The 19,210-nt window shown below is 44.5% G+C and overlaps 3 protein-coding genes and 1 long non-coding RNA gene across 4 annotated transcripts; 3 read left to right on the plus strand and 1 right to left on the minus strand.

Annotated features, from left to right (window-relative positions):
- Nucleotides 1–1,283: 1,283 nt before the first annotated feature.
- LOC135651991 (uncharacterized) lies at nucleotides 1,284–2,839 on the plus strand. Its single transcript, XM_065172705.1, has one exon. It carries the CDS (start codon nucleotides 1,535–1,537, stop codon nucleotides 2,651–2,653), a length of 1,119 nt encoding a protein of 372 aa, XP_065028777.1. The 5' UTR covers nucleotides 1,284–1,534; the 3' UTR covers nucleotides 2,654–2,839.
- A 1,099-nt stretch (nucleotides 2,840–3,938) lies between these two features.
- On the plus strand, nucleotides 3,939–5,581 carry LOC135650530 (uncharacterized). The gene is made up of 2 exons (XR_010501564.1): nucleotides 3,939–4,517; nucleotides 4,875–5,581. It is a non-coding gene; the product is annotated as an uncharacterized LOC135650530 (long non-coding RNA).
- Nucleotides 5,582–7,964: 2,383 nt separating this feature from the next.
- LOC135651635 (auxin response factor 11-like) lies at nucleotides 7,965–11,732 on the plus strand. Its single transcript, XM_065171872.1, has 14 exons — nucleotides 7,965–8,388; nucleotides 8,456–8,574; nucleotides 8,714–8,809; nucleotides 8,937–8,993; nucleotides 9,082–9,234; nucleotides 9,304–9,388; nucleotides 9,475–9,565; nucleotides 9,642–9,806; nucleotides 9,898–10,011; nucleotides 10,094–10,166; nucleotides 10,252–10,417; nucleotides 10,494–11,056; nucleotides 11,154–11,341; nucleotides 11,438–11,732. The coding sequence occupies exons 1-14, from the start codon at nucleotides 8,328–8,330 to the stop codon at nucleotides 11,580–11,582; spliced, it is 2,076 nt and encodes a 691-aa protein (XP_065027944.1). The 5' UTR covers nucleotides 7,965–8,327; the 3' UTR covers nucleotides 11,583–11,732.
- Nucleotides 11,733–12,517: 785 nt separating this feature from the next.
- Nucleotides 12,518–18,762, minus strand: LOC104001021 (protein KINESIN LIGHT CHAIN-RELATED 1). Its single transcript, XM_009423197.3, has 3 exons — nucleotides 17,898–18,762; nucleotides 16,213–17,121; nucleotides 12,518–13,021 (listed from the first exon to the last, which is right to left on the minus strand). Exons 1-3 carry the CDS (start codon nucleotides 18,614–18,616, stop codon nucleotides 12,787–12,789), a joined length of 1,863 nt encoding a protein of 620 aa, XP_009421472.1. The 5' UTR covers nucleotides 18,617–18,762; the 3' UTR covers nucleotides 12,518–12,786.
- Nucleotides 18,763–19,210: the final 448 nt, after the last annotated feature.

The raw sequence follows: 19,210 nt of genomic DNA on the forward strand, positions 1-19,210 counted from the left end.
TTGTGTAGCTTGTTTGATTTGCAATAATGCACTGGATTATCATATTAGGATTACCTCTAACCGATTCTTATATATTTTGTGTTATTAATCTTTTTTTATTTTCCTAAAATGTTAGCCCTGTTGTTAATAAAGTTGGAGAAGACATTTTACAGCTAACAATGATTTTAGATGTAGTAAACAAATAGCATAGGCATGTTGGTGGCTTTTGAAATGTAAATACTGGAGACACAATCGTTTATAATTTTGTCATGTACATTGCATTTAACATACTGGTGTAGTTGGTAATCCACAAAATACACTAGATGAGTCTTGGAATATATTTTTCTGTTGTAGATGTGCCCAGTCAACGACTGTGATTGTTGCATAGTTTTTTATGAAAGCAGGAAAGTTAGAAATTGAAGTATGCATTTAGAAGCTTTTCCTCTCAGGTGCTTCAATGCAGAGATTACACATTAGCTTTTGGTTTATTTGGATTTTTTATTGGAAAAGATCACGTAAGCAGTACGTGTCATACGTTTGTTCAAATTCAATTTGTTAGCTCTATTATTTTAACAAAAATCCGTTGGAAGTTGCTTGTTAATTCGAAGATTGTACGTTCTTTAAGGCCCGTAAAAATGAAATAGTTAATGTAGATAGTTCAAAATTTGGCAATGAGATTGGTATTTATAAGAAAGTTTTTAATCTTCAAAAGTGTTTTGGCGGCCCTTCTATGGAGCATGGATTTTTTTGGTGAGACCAAGCAGGTAGCTAATTGCCTCATGTAGCTGGTGCTTGGCTGTGTATGATGCTTTATGCTTGAAATCGATCATTTTCTTTTATAAATATAAAAATAGGGGAAGCAACATAATTCATTTATGATTATCTAGAGATGCCAAATTCTGGACTCCTGAAGCTTCTTGATCCCTCACCAAATCAAGTTGTTTCCTAGTTGTTGTTCTCAGTATAATAAATGCCAATTCCTGTCATTCTTCGTTTTGTCGGGCCAAAAATTGCCTACGAAACCTGAAGATAATATTTGCCAAAGCATGGAATTTACTGTATTACTAAGCAATTTCTTTTATATGTATATGTATGTATATGTAAATGTATATGTATGTATATATATATATATATATATATATATATATATATATATATATATATATATATATATATATATATATATATATATATATATATATATTGAAGTATCGCTTTCTTAATTTGCTGGATCGTCAATCTTAATATTCCATGTGTCACAATGGCAACCAATAGCTAGAGAGCAAAAGTCCAAGAAGATACTTGTTTTATTCATATATATACTTGGCAAATCCATCTCCAGTAATCCTAGAATGATCCAGCAAGGCCACACCACATACATTGATATCGATCATCTGAACCAAAGTCACAGTCCACCACCACCACAAGATGATAATCCCAACTCTCTCTGGCAACCATTCCTTCCCCTCCTCTCCCACCGCCACAATTCTCGTCTCTTAAGGCCTCGGCCTCCTTCCATCCTCTGTGGCAAGAGGAGAAAAAGAAAGGATCCAGCATGGGATGCGTGACCTCGAAGCGTGTTGAAGCGTCAGTGGCGGCCAATGTCTACCGTCCGCCGCCAACCAGCATCGCTCTATTCGACATCAGCACAATCGAGGAGCCGTGGCTTATCACCACCACCACCACCAAGGCCTTCGACGATGACGAGAGAGAGCAGATGGAGAAAGAGAAGAAGCTCACTGCCGTGCCGCTCCCTCTGCTAGAAAAGCTCGAATCCTATGAGGTGGCTCCCAAATCCTGGTCCGAGGTGAGCAAAGTTCTTGAAGACCTCAAACCCACGCTCAACTCCCAGCCTCCTCCTGCTGCAGCCAAGCCCCACCATGCTCCTCCTCCGCCAGATCCCAAGAAGCCGCCATCAGCACCATCAAAGAACAACTCCTTCCACACACTCGAAGAGCTCGAGAGCCACACGAAGAAGCCTTCGCCGCGGCCGTCCTCTCCTCCACGAGCGAGCTCGCCCGCCCGCCCGCCGCCGCCCGAGATGGCTGGCTTCCGCTCCGTGAAAGAGAACAGCTTCATCGTCCGCGACAGAGAGGAGAGGCAGAGGCAGAAGGCCGGCGGGGACGTGGCTGCCAAATTGCCGTGGTGGCGCCGCGACCCGCTCGATGGGTACCCCGAGCGCTGCCCCCCTGGGAACGCCGACGGCGTCGTGCTCTACACCACGACGCTGAGAGGTGTCCGTCGGACGTTCGAGGACTGTGAGCAGGCGCGACGGGTACTCGAGGGCCAGGCGCTGGACTTCGGCGTGGCGGTCGACGAGCGAGACGTGTCGCTCCACGGGGAGTTCCTGAGGGAGGTCAGGGAGCTGGTGGGCGAGGAGCTGGCGGTGCCGCGGCTCTTCATAAGGGGCAGGTACGTGGGCGGGGTGGACGAGGTGGTGGAGCTCAGCGAGACGGGGAAACTGAGGGAGATGCTGCGGTGGGTGGCACGGAGGGTAGGAGACGGGTCGGGGAAGGGAGGGAAGAAAGACTGCGAGTGCTGCGGCGGGGCAAGGTTCATTCCATGTATGGAGTGCAACGGGAGCTGCAAGGTGGTGGGGGAGGACGGGAAGAGCGTGGAGAGGTGTGAACAGTGCAACGAGAACGGGCTGATGCTTTGCCCTCTCTGCCATTAGAAGACGTCAAAGGTCGGATGGAGAATTGCAGCACGCAGTTTGCTTAATGTTACGCAAATACCTGTGTTCGATAAACAAGAGGGCACTCGAGGCAATATCAGCCGTTGTATGATATACCACATGAATCACTAGCTTGTTTCTAATCTTTGAAAGCTATGTTAATCACCTCTTGGAAAATGTTTTCTATTTCGTTTGGTTATTGCTCCTTTTTGCTCATTAGAACATATATATATATATATATAGGCCACTAGGAGGTGGGTCACCTCTCCAAAATACTATGTAATCTTCCAAAGTTGGCGTGGTTATGGGCCAGGAGATTGTGGTTCTTGTTGACGTGGCCTCACTGGGAGATTTGTAGGGTGAAAGATGCCATGGGATGTTGGCCATACATTTTAGAGTCGGCATATAGCCTTTGAGGTGGGAGATCTGGTTTTGCTGGGCTGCTGCTTTGAGGCCGTAATGCAGCAGCCAGCCAAATTGGTGTCGCCTTGCAGATCCTTGATGAGGAAGTCAGAACCTACAAGAGATCTCTTTGCAGAGATCTTTTATCGGACTCGCCCTCGGTATAGTATAGTTTTGAAAGATCTTTCGCTTAAGAGGTGTTTCTGTAAGTATAAAAATCGTAATTATGTTATTTCTATGTAGAAAATTTTAATTCTAGAAGCTAAAATCAACATACCTTTTAATATTACTTAGAGAGCTATATCTGATCTACAAGCGTACATCAACAATATCAATACGCATAAAAGACTAAATTTGTCTTCTCCTTTTATCTTATCATCCACAAGTTCGTTATGAGCAATGAATTAGAGACAAAGGAGAAATGAAAGAAAATCTATAATATCTAAATAACTGATTAATTTTTTTGAGTTGTTTCATCCTTACGAGATCATATCATTTTATAGGTGAGAGAAAATAGTCTAAAAAAATAATTAGTAGAGTCATTCTCATTAAAATCATCTCATAAGAAATTTTATTATAATCAGAATACAATCATCTCTATAATATATCTTACATAATTAGATAAAATCATATAATCTAATAATTTTTGCTACGAAGAGGATGAGATATAAAGAATGACTCAACTTGATCGTTATACGAGGATGTTTGATTCTCAATTTGATCGTTACAAAACGATACTAGCAAAACTAGGTTTTTGGAACATGGTTGATGAATTCTTCATCGATCGATCCACAAATTGCTATGAATACAATTTTTTTTTCTTCTTCTTACTAAAATGGATCTAAATTAGCACAGTGAAAAAACAAAAGTTCCACAGTTCCCACCTGTCACTCGATTAGTCTCAATGCTTCCTATCCTCTTTTCTGTTTGACACATGTTATTGTCGTAAGTGTGGTGGTGGCCTCTAAGATTTGAGTTAGAACAATCATGTCTTGAAGATGAAATATGATTGCATGTTTTAGATCCATTAAGGCGAATATATGCCCTAAGCCACTCGCTGTCGCCTTTGCGTCCTCTGCGTGCTGTTTGAATTCTCCTTGGGAAAGCGTCCCTTATCAACACACTGTGGAGGAGACAAGGAAAAGACGAGAAGTGGCTTAGGATGGGGAGAGTCTCTTCCTCCCAGACGAGACCACCAAATAAGAACAGTTTGGTTTCCACATGGTAGCGTGTCCCGATGAACCCATTTATAGCCTTACATCCATTATCCTCAGAAAGCACTTATGGCCACTCATGATGCCCTCAAGTACACAAAGGAAAGCAGCACATTCATTCACCCTCTGATTCCATGGATGCCATGCGTCACGATAGAGGAAGAACTTGGAGCTTAAAAGATGGCAGTTTGTCTTTGGCACAGGAACCTATCTCACTCGTGAAGCTTAGAGCTAAGTTGGATTGTGAGGTTGGTAAAAGTCAACTTGATCGAGTGTAGGAGAAGCCTTTATATCATTGCAGCAAAAATGGTGTCATAATGGGGTGCTTAAAGCTTCTCGATCCTATGTTTACATGCTTTCTGCTACAGCTCTCCATCCAGTCCACCAAATTATGATGTGTTCTTCGGATCTTACAGAAGCTATCATGGCCTCTCATACTATATTGCTTCTACCAGACCTGAGGCTGACCTATTTTTTGGTTTTACCTTTGTTTTTTGTTTTTGGACTTGTGATGATTGAGAAATCTTGGAGATAATAGTTCCTCAATAGGATTCATTCCTGTTATGTTTGACTTTTAATTACTAAAATTGTTGATGCAACAACAGGAGTAGAAATTACTAGAGTCAACCCCACTGACTACTTGACCCAACAAAAAGCTCAAGTCATCACCAAAAAGGCCACAGCAACACTCACAGGGGTTGATGTCCAAACTCCACAAAAAGCTCAGGACAGGTTCATCTGTGCTTTGGTCTTCAAAGAAAAAGCTAATGGCACCACTGAGAGTGACACAGTAAACCCAGCGAGGGTTGGTGTCTCGACTCCACTGAACTGAGGCCAAGAGAGGAAAGATGCCATTTGCAATCACAAGCTGGAAGACACTACCACCACCATGGCTCTGCTAAGATAACAAGAGCTCATGGGCAGTGGCCACACAACCTTTGACAAGAAGGAAGGTATCAACGGGGCAGTGGCCTCGTGATTGGGGCAGAGTTGTTCTCTGCAGGAGTATCTGCATCAATTCATGTGCACATGTGTTTTGTGGTGGACATGGTGGAATGGATTGACAGAATGATTGACCTGAACACATGGATGTATGTACATGTATGAAGATGGTGAAATATGTGTGTGTATATATATAATTGGGAAAAGGAAGGTGGAAATGGAACTGTATTCCCAGCCATGGGGATTGGTGAGATCTTTAGGTGAGGCATCTGTTTGGATTTTGGAGGAGAAAAAGGGAACAGCACTTTTGAGTTATCTATAGATTTGTTATATGCTGGCATCTGTGTTGCAATCTTGGCTGGTTTTGACTTGGGATTATTCCATTACTTAAAGTCTTATATATATATTTGTTGCATGTTAATCTGTGTTAGTATCAATTTTGATCATTAATTTAGGATAAGAGAGTAAAATTCATTTGGTTTACAATTGTCAACTTCAAATATAAAAAAAGGTTAAATCGATTTGAGTTAAATTCATTTGATGATGATGAGTGATAAACTAATTTCTTTTTAGAGTTGAACAAAACTAATATCAAAGATATTTAATAAAATCACTCTATAAGTTAATGAGTCTAATATGATTAAGAAAAATATTTCGATGAGAATTTTTATATACGATGTGGACTAATTGAGTGTCATGCTTGAATTGTTGTCCTGGAATATTATCATAACACTAAAAGTTGGTTCTTTAATGGATAATCTTCTGCATTGCAACAATTGATCTCTTTTATTGTCATTAATAATGACTACTCATTCAAGTTTTCCTTTGTTCATGTGCATGTCTGCTTTGTGGCAATGACATTTAGATTGCACAACAAATATGATTATGATTGATGCGTTGAAATTTGTACTACACAATAGACTTAGGGTCGGCAACAAGTTATTTTAGGGAGAAGAGGGTGGTCCATGATACCACGTTTTCTTATTTTAATAGAAGAACACACAATGATTTGTTCTTGAATGTGATAATTACAAAGACTAATGAGATTTGTAGAGAAAATAAATGAATCCCACCATCGCCAAACAATCGAGTGACTCGATACATAAGCTTTCACCGATAAGATATTCGAATCGTTCAATGCACATCGTCTTACTTTCTATATTACGTCTAAGTTTCGTACTCAAAATCTTACCGTCTTTCGGATTGAAATGATGCTTTGTTGCTCAGCTCTAAGAATAATCACGTGTTATTAAGCAACATTTACGACCAATCAGAATTGAGGTTTATGGATTATGCACCATAAGAAATAATAATAATAATATATATATATATATATATATATATATATATATATATATATATATATATATATATATATATTGGTCCAAAAGCGAAACCATCACTCCCATTTATTCGTTGGAGGAATCCACTTTTTCTCATCGTTGCAATCTACAAGACGATAGTATAATGTTATTCAAAGACCATTTATTCGTTGCGAATCCAACTACACAAAGCATGTAATATTTCTTTTGGTATGTGACAAAAGAGATGACTCGTTCTGCCAATTGTTCGACTCACAATGAAGTGCACGCGTTGGTTCCTATTGCTCCTACTACCCCACGCATTCTTTGTGCCAACACACACGTGCGCTTACATCATCGCCAACATCATCATTATATATATATATATATATATATATATATATATATATATATATATATATATATATATATATATATATATATATGGAGTCTAATTAGCTTGTTAATTCTTTTTTCTCTTATAACTTAGTTTTCTATAAGATAAGCACATGTACCTTTTCTCGAATGGTCCATTCCACTTTGTTCACTGAAATGAATCCCAAAACACCCCTTAGCATGAGGAAAGACTTTTGTGTTCTAAAGAACAAGCTTTCATCCATATAACTCGAATGGTTGGGAGATTAGGTTCCATGGATGCATCACTAAGTCAAAGCTATCTTAGTCATTAAGCTAATCCAGATTATGAAACGCTCCGATGGCAAAACGGTACTGAGGTCGACCGTCATTGTGCGACCTACCTGTCTTATGGGTGGAGGAAGCAATGGCCCCCGCGCTACCCCGTTTGGCGGCCCTGCGTGTTCCCCAATTACGAACCAGGTAAGGGCGTGGGTAGGACATAGGGTTATGGCTCGAAGCAAATATTAGCCGCGAGCGCGCACGGCCACCGCTCGCAGAGTGGAGCCCATTCCGGTAAGCGGGTCTCCCTCGCGAAGCGTCCACGTGGCTGGTGGTCCTACCCGCCCGTTTCCCGTTCGCTTTCGCCAGGGGATCTCTAAGGGGCCCAACGATGACGTCACCGGCGGGGACTGTGACGGGAACCCTCCTTGCGTCCCTAACGGCGCCGAGACATGACGCCGTCCGTTACTGTCAAGGCAGAAGTGGCGGGCGGGCGGCGGGCCGCCCGCCTTCATCGGGCGCGGCGCCTCCATCGGGCGAGGCGCGAAAGAGGGAGCGGAAGCGGGCGACGGCGTTCCTCTGTTCTCGGCCCTTCCCCATGCCCCCCCTCCCTCGCCTTTAGAAACAATAGCTTTTGCAGGTTGCACCCGGCTCACCTACCTGTCTGGTGATTAAAGGCTGCAGGCGGGACCCGCACGCAGCTGCCCGAGGACAGGCAGGGGTAGCGGTAAGGCAGCGACGGGTAGGAAAAGCGTTTCTGGGTGCACCATTAATGATTAGCTCCTTCTCTTCCGTCCTGTGTCTACAGCGGTAGGCCGTAGCGGACGTAGTAGTGCGTCGGAGACGAGAGAGGAGGAAGCTGCACCCTCTTCAAAGATAGCTCCTTTGAAGCTTCATTGGCCAGTAGAAAGCCGACTGCAAAAGGGAGCCAAGTGTGTGGGACCAGTCTAGACTGTGGAGAGAGAGGGTTTTATGATTGATAATGGAGGCGTTATGGTGGCGAATGTTGTGGTGATATTGCTGCCGCTTTAATGGGGTGATAAGATAACTGCTGTTACTGCTGCCCTTGCAATCGGACCTGGAAAAGGAGAAGAGCAAATTGGGATAGGGATCGACTGTTATCGCTGCGCTGCTCCGCTGCAGGTGGTGGCGGTGACGAGAGGAGGCGACGCGTTCTCCATGGCGTATGAGGCAGCGGCTCGTGTCGGCGCGAGGGCGGAAGGAGTTCAGAGCGGGAAAGGTGGCTCCTTTTCGGCCTTGTTTTGATCTTCTCCACTGTGATCTGATCGTGGAATGTTTTGGTTAAGGTCTTGGAGGAGGGGATGTTCTCTACGAGGAGCTGTGGAGGGCGTGCGCGGGACCGCTGGTGGAAGTGCCGCGGGCCGACGACCGTGTGTTCTACTTCCCCCAGGGTCATATCGAACAGGTGAAAGCTTTCGCACTTGCACACGCACGCCACAAAAGAGAGCAGCGAAAAGAGAAACAGAAACGCTGCTCTTTCGCTTCGTTTCCTCCCGAAAAGATTGCTGCTTTGTTGACGGTGCTGTGTTCGTGTGTCATCGTAGTTGGAGGCGTCGACGAATCAGGAGTTGAATCAGCAGATTCCTCTCTTCAATCTCCCTTACAAGATTCTCTGCCGCGTCGTCGATGTTCGTCTGAAGGTGAGCTCCTTTTCTTTTGCTCTTGCTCGTTTCCATTGCTTCAATCTTGAATTATGTTGGCTTTTCTTTTCTCTTCTTCGTTTATAGACTTCCTGCTGATGGTGTTGTTGATTTTGATGCGTGTTAGGCCGATCCTGAAACAGATGAAGTGTTTGCTCAAATTGTACTCCTCCCCGAAGCAGATGTAATGACTCGAGTTCTTCCCTTTTCTTCGCTTTGGAGCCGCGATTTGGGTTCTTGGTAAAGCTCAATCTCTGGTTGAACTGTAACAGCAGCGTGAGCCTACGAACTCTGAACCACGTCTCCCGGAACAGCCGAGGCCGACGGTCTACTCTTTCTGCAAGATCTTGACAGCCTCGGACACCAGCACTCATGGCGGATTCTCTGTTCTCCGGAGACATGCCACGGAATGCCTTCCTCCGCTTGTAAGTTCCACTTCTTCAGGTGCTTTCCAACATCATGTAGATGATCTTAAGATATGAGTCTATCATCAGGACATGTCGCAGCAGACCCCAACCCAAGAACTCGTTGCCAAGGATCTCCACAACTTCGAATGGAGATTCAAGCACATCTACAGAGGCAAATATCGGATTTCTCGTTATATTCTGAAGGAAATGAATTAGATTTTGTCTCTTTTATATGTCGATTTGCTTCTTGTGATACAGGTCAACCGCGGAGGCACTTGCTCACCACTGGGTGGAGTACCTTCGTCACCTCAAAGAGATTAGCTGCTGGGGATGCATTTGTTTTTCTAAGGTATTGCATCTGCTGCTGTCCATGACACTCTGCTTTCTGATAGAAATCTGTGTTTGTTAAGCATCCGTCGTAACAGAGGGGAGAACGGAGAACTGCGTGTGGGGGTACGATGCCTCGCTCGTCAGCGGTCGGCGATTCCAGCATCAGTGATATCGAGCCAAAGCATGCATCTTGGTGTTCTTGCAGCTGCGTCACATGCTGTGACTACAAACACCCTCTTCACCGTCTACTACAAGCCAAGGTTGGAAAGCGCATTGCTTTCCTTCTCCTATCGCTTCTCTCCGGTGATCTTTCTCACGGTGGTTGTCTTTGGATTGCCCACATGTTATCAGGACAAGTCAATTCATTATCAGTGTCAACAAGTACTCGAAAGCTTTGCAAGAAGGTTACACGCTGGGGACAAGATTTAAGATGAGATTTGAGGGTGAAGATGTTCCTGAGAAAAGGTGATTCTTCCATAGGATATGTCCTTACTGTTCTGTTGCCTGGATAGATCGTCTAATTGTTGTTGTCATTCTAATTCTGCAGGTTTTCTGGGACCGTAATTGGGATTGAAGACTGTTCTTCTCAGTGGACAGGTTCTAAGTGGAGATCATTGAAGGTCCATATGTTTTGATCCTTCTGTTTCAATTTCCCTTTCGTGCTTGCCTTTTTTTCTCTTCTACAATGTTTGTTGTGTGCCTCAGGTTCAATGGGATGAAGCATGCAATATCGATCGGCCTGAGAGAGTTTCTCCATGGGAGATCGAGCCTTTCAATGCCTTGACGCCTGCTTCAAGTTTAGCACAGCCGGTTGTTGTGAAGTCGAAAAGATCTAGGCAACCCAGTGACACTGCTGATCTCTCGATCCTTGGTATAGAGAGATCGGCTCTTACTACTTGAGGGTCGACAAATTCATGTTATTGACTTGTTTTCTTTCTTGCTCGCAGAACCTACCGCGGCATTCTGGTACTCAGGGACGAACGAGCCACATGAAATGTTATCATTCACTGGCACCGATGCCGAAAACCTTGAGACTCATGATGCTTGGCCATGCATTCAGAAGGAACGCAAAGGAAATGATATCGTGATTGCCTCGAGTTCTCATGATCAAGTATTATGCGATGGTTGGTTTAGGGAAGTCCAAACTCCACGGAGGAGCTCACCTTCCTTGCTAAATTCTCTAAATCTTTTCCAAGAAACAAATGAAGAGACCAAGTGTGCTGCTTACACCAATTGTATCGATAAGGATCCATCTCTGAAGTTTGGCAATGGTGAAGATGAATCGAGGAAGCCTGAAGGTCGCAGCATCACTTACAGGTTATTTGGAATTGATCTGTTCAGTCACTCCAATTGCACAGCTGATACAGACATGGTGACCGGATTGCCTTTCAGCAACTCCGATCAGAAAGCGGGGTTTTCAAAATCTTCAAAGGAGCAAAAACAATCCCCACAGGACAATTCAAAGGAGATTTATGGTAGACATAGTTGTTCGGGCAGAAGCCGCACGAAGGTGAGTGAGTAGCTGCTGCTTAGTTGAAGTCTGTAAACCATAGTTTGGAATCAACATACTTGCAATGAATTCTCATGATGGTATGTATGATCAAAAGGTTCACATGCATGGCCTCGCGGTAGGCCGAGCTGTGGATCTGACGGTTCTCGAAGGATATGATGAGCTGCTAGCGGAGTTGGAGCAGATGTTCAAGATCGAAGGGGAACTCCAACACCGGAACAAATGGGAAGTTGTCTTCACGGATGATGAGGGTGATATGATGCTAGTTGGGGATGATCCTTGGCTGTACTTTCCTTCGAGACCTTCTCATCTCATTTCTCAATGTGCTTTATCTTGTTGCTTTTGTATCAGTGGCTAATAATTCAAATGTGTATTGAGCAGGGAATTCTGCAATATGGCCAAAAAGATTTTCATCTACCCTGCTGAAGAGGTGAAGAAAATGAAGCCCAGAGGCAGGCTTACTCCGGTGGCTGACGGCGAAGAACATGTTCTTTGTTCCGAAAAGGATTCTACAACTGAAGTATGATAGCAACATCAGTTGATGCAATCGACTTCAAGTAACATCACTAGAATTCAGCTCATGTTTTTAAGAGCTTTGGAGAGACATGAATTACCAGAGGAATGCTCATAGCAACAAAACTAGATTATCAGAAGAACCAGGTGTTGCAGAAGGGGAAAACAGGGGATATGCTTGTGTTTTCTGGTTCTGCAGGTCTCTGCTGTCTTTACCATCTTCCATAATGCCATTGTGATCAACTTGTAAATACATGGCTTGAATATTTTGCCTTTGCCATTTTTGTGTGAACTGTCAGTTGTTTCAGTTTAGTGAAGTCAATTGTTCACCTTTTTATGTTCCAAATTGATTTGTGCCACAAGCTCATTAAATCTGAGGATGGCATGGGTTTCCTTGCACTGGGTTAACTGCAAGAATCATGTAACTCTGTTCCAAGCAATTTGCAGGTCAAGAAAGAGATGAACATAACTTGTGTTCTTAGCTTCAAGTTAAGATGTCATCCTAAAATAGCAGCATTACTGTGAGGATGACCCTTGTTCAGCACAACTGGAGAAAAGTGAGCTCCTCGATGGATGCAGAACAGGAGCAACATGGACAGCAGAACAATATCCACTTGCACAGTCTACAGTGCATCTTCCCCAAGCTTAAAAACTTGCTACAACTGTAATGGTAGAAGAGCATCAATAGGCCTCCTTCACCAAAGCTTGTGTTCATGAGAAGCAAGACAGTGCCTAAACCAAACTAGTAGCAGCATTACTACCAGGTTTGTATATTTCTTCCATTGAAAGAAGCACTTTTATACCTTCAAGCACAAGACAAAGACAAACATGTTGTCATGCTTCCCTTTCCAACTCTTTCTTTTTTGTTGTTTTGCTGGCAGCTTTCGATCTGTGAGAAAAATCATTTGCATTAGAAATTAACATATAAACAGAAGAAAGATCGAAGTATTATCCTTGTAAGGACGGCCGAAAGGAATATTTATTCACTGGCAGAAGATAATTGTTCACGACAACAGCTTCACATGTCTCATACATGAAATATCAAATCATCCAAAAGATTGAAGAAAGGTAAAAAGAATTAAAACATGAAAGGAAAATGGAAAGTTGAGAGGCTCAAACAGCAAGAGACCACCATATTCCTCCTATATTGAACTTCTTTACAAACACATTTTTTTTATGTTACAAGGAAGCAAGCCGGTGGGAGGTTCGCCTTTCTCTCAACTCTTGAAACCCAAGCCTGACCACCTCCTCGTGACCTCCTTCCTGATCCTCTGTGAATTAGTGACCAACAGGTTCTCGAGGGACTTGGGTTTCCTGTTCCTGGATCTGCCAGCTTCTTTTAAAAGCTCAGCTAACCTTTTCTTCTCATCATCTACATCAGGGTTTGCTGTGCCAAGCTTTTCCTCCCTTAGCTTGAGCACATGCTCCAAAATCTCAATTGCTTCTCCCACCCTGTCATTTAGAAAATTCAAACATAGAGAAATTACAGAGTTGGTTCTTCTTCGGTGGACGCAACATATTTCTACAATAGATAATATGTACATCAAGTACCACACATCTATCGTCACAAGACTAAATATATCTATTCTATACTTGGATTAGCAAAACAAGTAATCAATAATCCTGGAAAGGGCAGAATTTCCTCATAGGATGCTGCGAGCACCTAGAGCAGCAAAACTTCCAGAAGCATCCTCTCTTTCTGTTTAAACAAAATTGCATGGCTAGGCACAAGGATGCCATCAATGAAGTGGTAGCAGAATAATGGTACAATTGAAAAAATGAGAGAGGATTGTAAACCATTTTCTATCATTTTACAAAACTGATGCTAGGATCCAGATAAAAATCACACATTGGCCACCATAGTTGGCTTACAAACAATTCTATTACAAGGAGCGGCAGGACTTGACATGTAGCAAAGTCAAAATGCATCCAGATACCCCACTGCCATACTGATATCTCAGTTAATGTTTACATAGGGCGGCCCAATTTCCCTCGACACGGAGAGGGTCATTATTATTATCTACACATTTCCATGCAAACTACAGGTTCATTCTAGAGAAGTTCCCCAGTTGCAACCATTAAAATAAAAACTACTAGTAACTTTCAGTCAAGTTTAGAAGCTAAAAATTTCAGGAAAATCATGTATTGTATGGTAAAGCTCAACATGTGCCTTACATACTATAGAATAGTTTCTGCACTGGGAATAAGTTTGATGCACTTGGCAAATAGACAATTGACATTTCATTTTCTCTTAGTGATATATAAAAGACTAAAGATAGCAAGGTTATAAGCATTAAGGGTAAGTTCAAAAGGAGCGGAATCAGAATCACCAAACTGTTGTTTGTCACTTATTCGCTTATACCTGTCCTTTTCAGAAAACACAATGGGCTATAATTATTCAAGATGCAACCATCTACTGGCTCATTCCATCTTTAGATTACCTACAACAACAAGAAGCCTTCCCACCATGACAATTGTTCACAACAAGAAACTTGTCAAACAAAGAGTCATCAGTTCCTTTCTCGTCTTCCTTTATTTCTTTTCACATCACCAATTCTAACAAACTCACCTTGTTTAACTAGGCTAGCCAACTTGTCTCCGCTTATTCTTTTTCACAACAAGAAGCTGGCAGCTAATGTTTTCATAAACAAGTAAGACAATTTCGTTGACAGTTGGTAACTAAATCTTGTTTACGGTATATCATTAGAACACTGGATCCTTATCTGCCAAAATCTGGGGCTGAATATAGAATTCTTGTATTTTCTTTTGCTTTACAGAATATCCGTTTGGTATTATCTTGTCAAATTATGCAGTTTGTTCCATTCTCATGAATGACAATGCAAACCATCAACCACGTTATACTAATTCACAAAATCCCAAGTTGCTCAATGGAGATACATCTTAAGTGTAGTACACAATCGAACAAATGTATGAAATCCAAATATAGCTGATTGTTGTTAGCAAATCAATTTAGCCAAAATATTCAAAGACTTGGAAAGCATTCTGCTAACAATAGCTTTCCAAAGAGAAGAAAAAGATAACTAATATGATCGACCTCTCAAAAATGACAAAATTTAGTACTAGTTATTATCGATTGCATGATTTTCATAATAACAAACATATGATTTATTATTGACATCATGAACTTGTTGTCCGTTGTAGGTAATGAGGTAACAACCTTCAAGAAGCAATATCCTTGATAGGTTCTCTTAAATACCCCCAAAAGGGCAATTAGGTCTGTTCTTTTGAGCATATAAATGATTAATCACCAAGCCCTGAGCTATCAGCTAGTCTCCAAACCAATTATAAGTTGGAGAGATCACTCACTCCTCATATTAGTAGTAAAGTTACACCTTAACAACTTAATAGTACAACAGCAATGGAGAACAATTCAGGCCAATGTAGGCCATGTCACCTTATGACATGGTGCTTCATAAACATATGACTGCTTTTGAAGACAGTTTAATTGGGCACTAGAATTCCTCGATTGAAATAACATTTAACATTGGTAACAAACAGTCAACATTAGACATTTGTTTAATTGACTAACTCCAAAATTCATGTAGCTGCTACAAGTTCAAATTGCCAACATAATAGCCCCGATAGTAGCTCATAACAGGTCAATCAGATGATGTAAACTACAAATTGGCCTCTACAGCAGAAAAACTAAGCATTCGTAAAGATTTTAAAGATTAGGAAACAAAACTAGAAAAAGCGTATACAAGGCTAGTGTTATGTTCATACATGATGATCTTTTGACCTTGATAACATGGCGAGGATTGACTACTGGAAATATAGGACTTTCACAATCAATTGGTTATGATGTTATTATGGACAGTGACACAATCATATAGATTCTGGATGTAAAGGCCTCGATGGTTCTTAAACTGACCACTTTCTCTTCAGGGGTATCATCCTGATGGAGCAGCCTAAGGTGGTTATTTTGTAATGTTTTTTATATTATTTAGGAAACAAATTACAATTTTCTGTTCCACATGTGTATATTCCTATCTGAATGTGTAGTTTTATATGTATGCTTTCATGAAACTCATCAATGCTTCTCATACTAAGAACAACACCAATAATCAATTCAGAGAACAGTCTCTTAATGGCATCAAGATTGAGGTAATCAGTCAAGTGACCAAAAAAACGTCATGTAATTCAGAGAACAGTATCTTAATGTTTTATTTTAGCAACAAAAAACATTCCGTACTATGTCAACGAAAGAACAAAAGGGCATGTAATTTTCAAAGAATAAACAACTCTAATCCAACATCATGTGTTTGCTTTCTAAAATAACTGTTAGCTGAAACAGCAGCATATGGTCTGGAAGCTTATCAGATGTTCCTTATCACTTGAGTCATTATGGGTCAGCCAAGTTCAGACCACCAAGTAATTTTAAATACTCGTAGCCAACACCATGTGACGAAGCCAAGGGCTGAGACTGGCAAAATCTTAAAGAACATGAGTATCAAAAAGAATTAATCTATGGCATTTGTCAATTTTCTATGATTTTCCATTATATTTTTCCTTGTTGCATCATGTTCACAACTAATAATGATGTTGATAGTAAAAAAGAAGAACAGGAAAGCATATGTAGCACAAAACAAAAGGATTAAAGACAAGAAAGAGCATGTGCTTACCTTCCCATGGCATCGTAAGTCGCTGCAAGATTGCTATACACTCCAAGGGTGTCCGGGTGAGACGTCCCACATTCTTGCTCCAGTACTGCCCTCGCTTCTTCGAACAGCGCGGCTGCCTCGTCGATCTTAAACAGCTGCACGCACGCCAGCCCCATCTGGTTCAGCAAAACTCCAAAGAAGGCCGATTTCCTCTCCCCACTGGCCCTCAGCTTGGCCACAGCACTTTCGAATGAGCTTCTCGCCTCACCGTACTTGCCAACCATGTAATACATCACGCCCATCTGAGCCTCGATCCCTGCCACCGTGCTCCATTGCCCCGGCGCATCCTCCATCAGCTTAAGAGCCTTCTGTAGCAGTTTCAGTGCCTCGTCAGGCTCGTTCATCGCCTCATAGATGGCGGCGATCTCCATCATCCCTCCGGCGATATCCTCGTTCGAGGAGCCCGGCACAGGCTTGGCGTAGATCCTCAGGGCATTCTCGCAGTAGGACTTGGACTCGCGAAGCTTGCCGGTCTTGTAGTAGAGGTCGGCAAGGCGGACGAGGACGGCAGCAACGGAGGGGTGGTTGTCACCCTTGGTGGACTTGAAGACGGTGAGGGCTTTCTGGTACGAGAAGACGGCCTCGTCAAAGCGGGCGAGGGCGAGGTAGGTGTCGCCGATGCCGACGTCGACGGCCGCAACGTCAACGTCCTGGCCGTTGGCGATGAGGGCCATTGAGGCGAGGACGAGGTGCTCGAGGGCGGACTCGTGGTCGCCCTTGGCCTCGCAGATGAGGGCCATGAGGCGGCGGTCGGCGGCCTCCTCCAGGGAAGCCGGGGGGCTGTGCTCACGGTGGATCTCCAGGGTCTTGCGGCACAGCCTCTCCGCTTCTTCGAACTGCATCGCTTGGACGTGGGCTTCCGCCAAGTACCTGCCGCATTTTTCTCTCTGTTAGCGTTACAGATCAACCAATTAATTGAACTGAAGTGATCAGCGACAACGAACGCCGAGAGGATTCGGGTTTCGGATCCCCTCGAATTATTGTACGGGTCCAATTTATATCACGCCGTTACCACCCGTACTTTATGTGATGCCCACGGCATGCAATCCGACGGAAGGCGTTGCGGCACACTACAAGACGAACGGTCCAGATCGTATGCGGTGGAACACTACGGTGTCGCAGCACAAAGAGCTGCGCTCATTGGACTCAGCTAGCGTGCGCCGTGAAGGATAATAAGCCTTGAGAACAAAAGTAACGTGCGACGCTACGTAACGGCCGCGGTCCGAACGGATCTCTAATATTTGCACTCATAACGGGTAGTGCGCACGATAATTGACTGGGGACGTTCGACATTAACGTGCGCCAAGGAACAACATGGCCGACCGTCAATCACGGGTCTACTAAGTCGGGTAGCCCCCGCGACGAAGATAATGGCGCATGTCATCACCAACGAACCCGGCGTTGCTACCGCGAGCCGGTATCCGCCAGGTTGGCCAACGTGATCGTCATAGCTGCCCGATGGGGCCCCCAGACGAGGGTGCGGCACGTTAGCACATAGGATCCGCACAGGCTAACATGCGCCGGATCGGCCGGTGGTAACGCGCATTCCATGGCGTCGCCCATATCGATTGCGGTGGAACCGATGGCGGCGAGGACATGGGAGGCCCGGAAGTAAAAGAAAAGGAGCGGTGTACCAGCAAGCTCACCTGCAGGTCTCGGCGACCCTGGGATCGCCATCTCCGAGCGCCTCGATCTGGATCTCCAGCCCCTTGGTGTAGCAGACGATGGACTGCTCCATCCGCCCAGCCACGGCGTGGGTGTCCCCCAGCTGCATGTATCCGGAGAAAGCGGCTAGAGCGTGGTCGGGCCCAAGCGCGGGATCCGTCGCAGCCACCGCCCGCTCCAGCGCCGCCACCGCCTCCTCGTGCCGCCCCAGGCCACTATAGATCGCCGCCGCTACGTGCAGGCTCATCGCCAGCTCCAGCCGCCTCTCTTCTCCCCCACACCGCTCCAGCGACTGCGACGCCCGGATCGCGTACTCCAGCGCCTTGCTCGGCCCCTCTCCGGACACGATCGCCCCCCGCGCCAACTTCAGCAGGAACGGCCCCAGATCCGGGTTGTCCAGCGCCGTCTCGTCCATCACAGCCGGCAGATCCCGCAGCGCGCTCCCCGCTGCGCTAGCGGCGGAACCAGGCCTCTCCAGGGAGAGGCGCCGCTTGCCGGCAGAGGAAGATCCGCGCTCCGCGGACCTGACGCGGGAGGAGCCGGGCGTCGGCGAGGGAGTCTTCTTAGGGCCCGGAGACGCCACCCTGGGTTCCCGTGGCGGGTCGGGATCGTCGGCGGTACGGCGGATCTGGGAGGCGCCGTCGTCGGGAACGTCGACCCGGAGCGGCGGCGCTTCCGGCGGGGCGACGAGGCCCGGCATCGTAGCGGCAGCGGAATGGAATCTAGGGTTTGGTGAAGGAGGTGGAGAAGAAGGGGACCGAAGACTGGGAGAGGATGAGCGAGGGAATTCGGCGGAAGAATTGGGCCGCAGATGGGGCGTCCTTTTAGAGAGATAGAGAGACAGACGAGTAGGAAAATGACAGGAAAATAAATAAATAAATAAATAAGGTCGAATTATTCATCACAGATGACTGCTCTCCACCACTCCCTATCCTTTTGCTCGCCTGCTTGCTTCAATCGTACTTTCCTTCTCACACTTCGATTACCGCTAATCCACTCGTCAATCTTATTAATTAATTTCCTAGTTCAGAAATGCGACATTAATTGCTGTCCGTACGCTCCCCGCCACACACCGCGCGACGCATTGGTTTGCACCGCGGGGCCCAGAATGGGCCCCAACATGCAGCGCAATCATGATAAGCACGTGACCGAAGATAATCCATCACCATCCGATCAGGATCCGACGGTGAAGGAAAAAAGATAAAAGCAAAAAAGTTATAAAGCCAACCAATGGCCGGACTAGAGGCCAGGATCAAATGCATCACGGCCGTTCATCACGGATGGTGTACGGGAT

The sequence above is a fragment of the Musa acuminata genome, chromosome BXJ3-10 (genome assembly GCF_036884655.1).
Source record: "Musa acuminata AAA Group cultivar baxijiao chromosome BXJ3-10, Cavendish_Baxijiao_AAA, whole genome shotgun sequence".
NCBI lineage: Eukaryota > Viridiplantae > Streptophyta > Magnoliopsida > Zingiberales > Musaceae > Musa > Musa acuminata.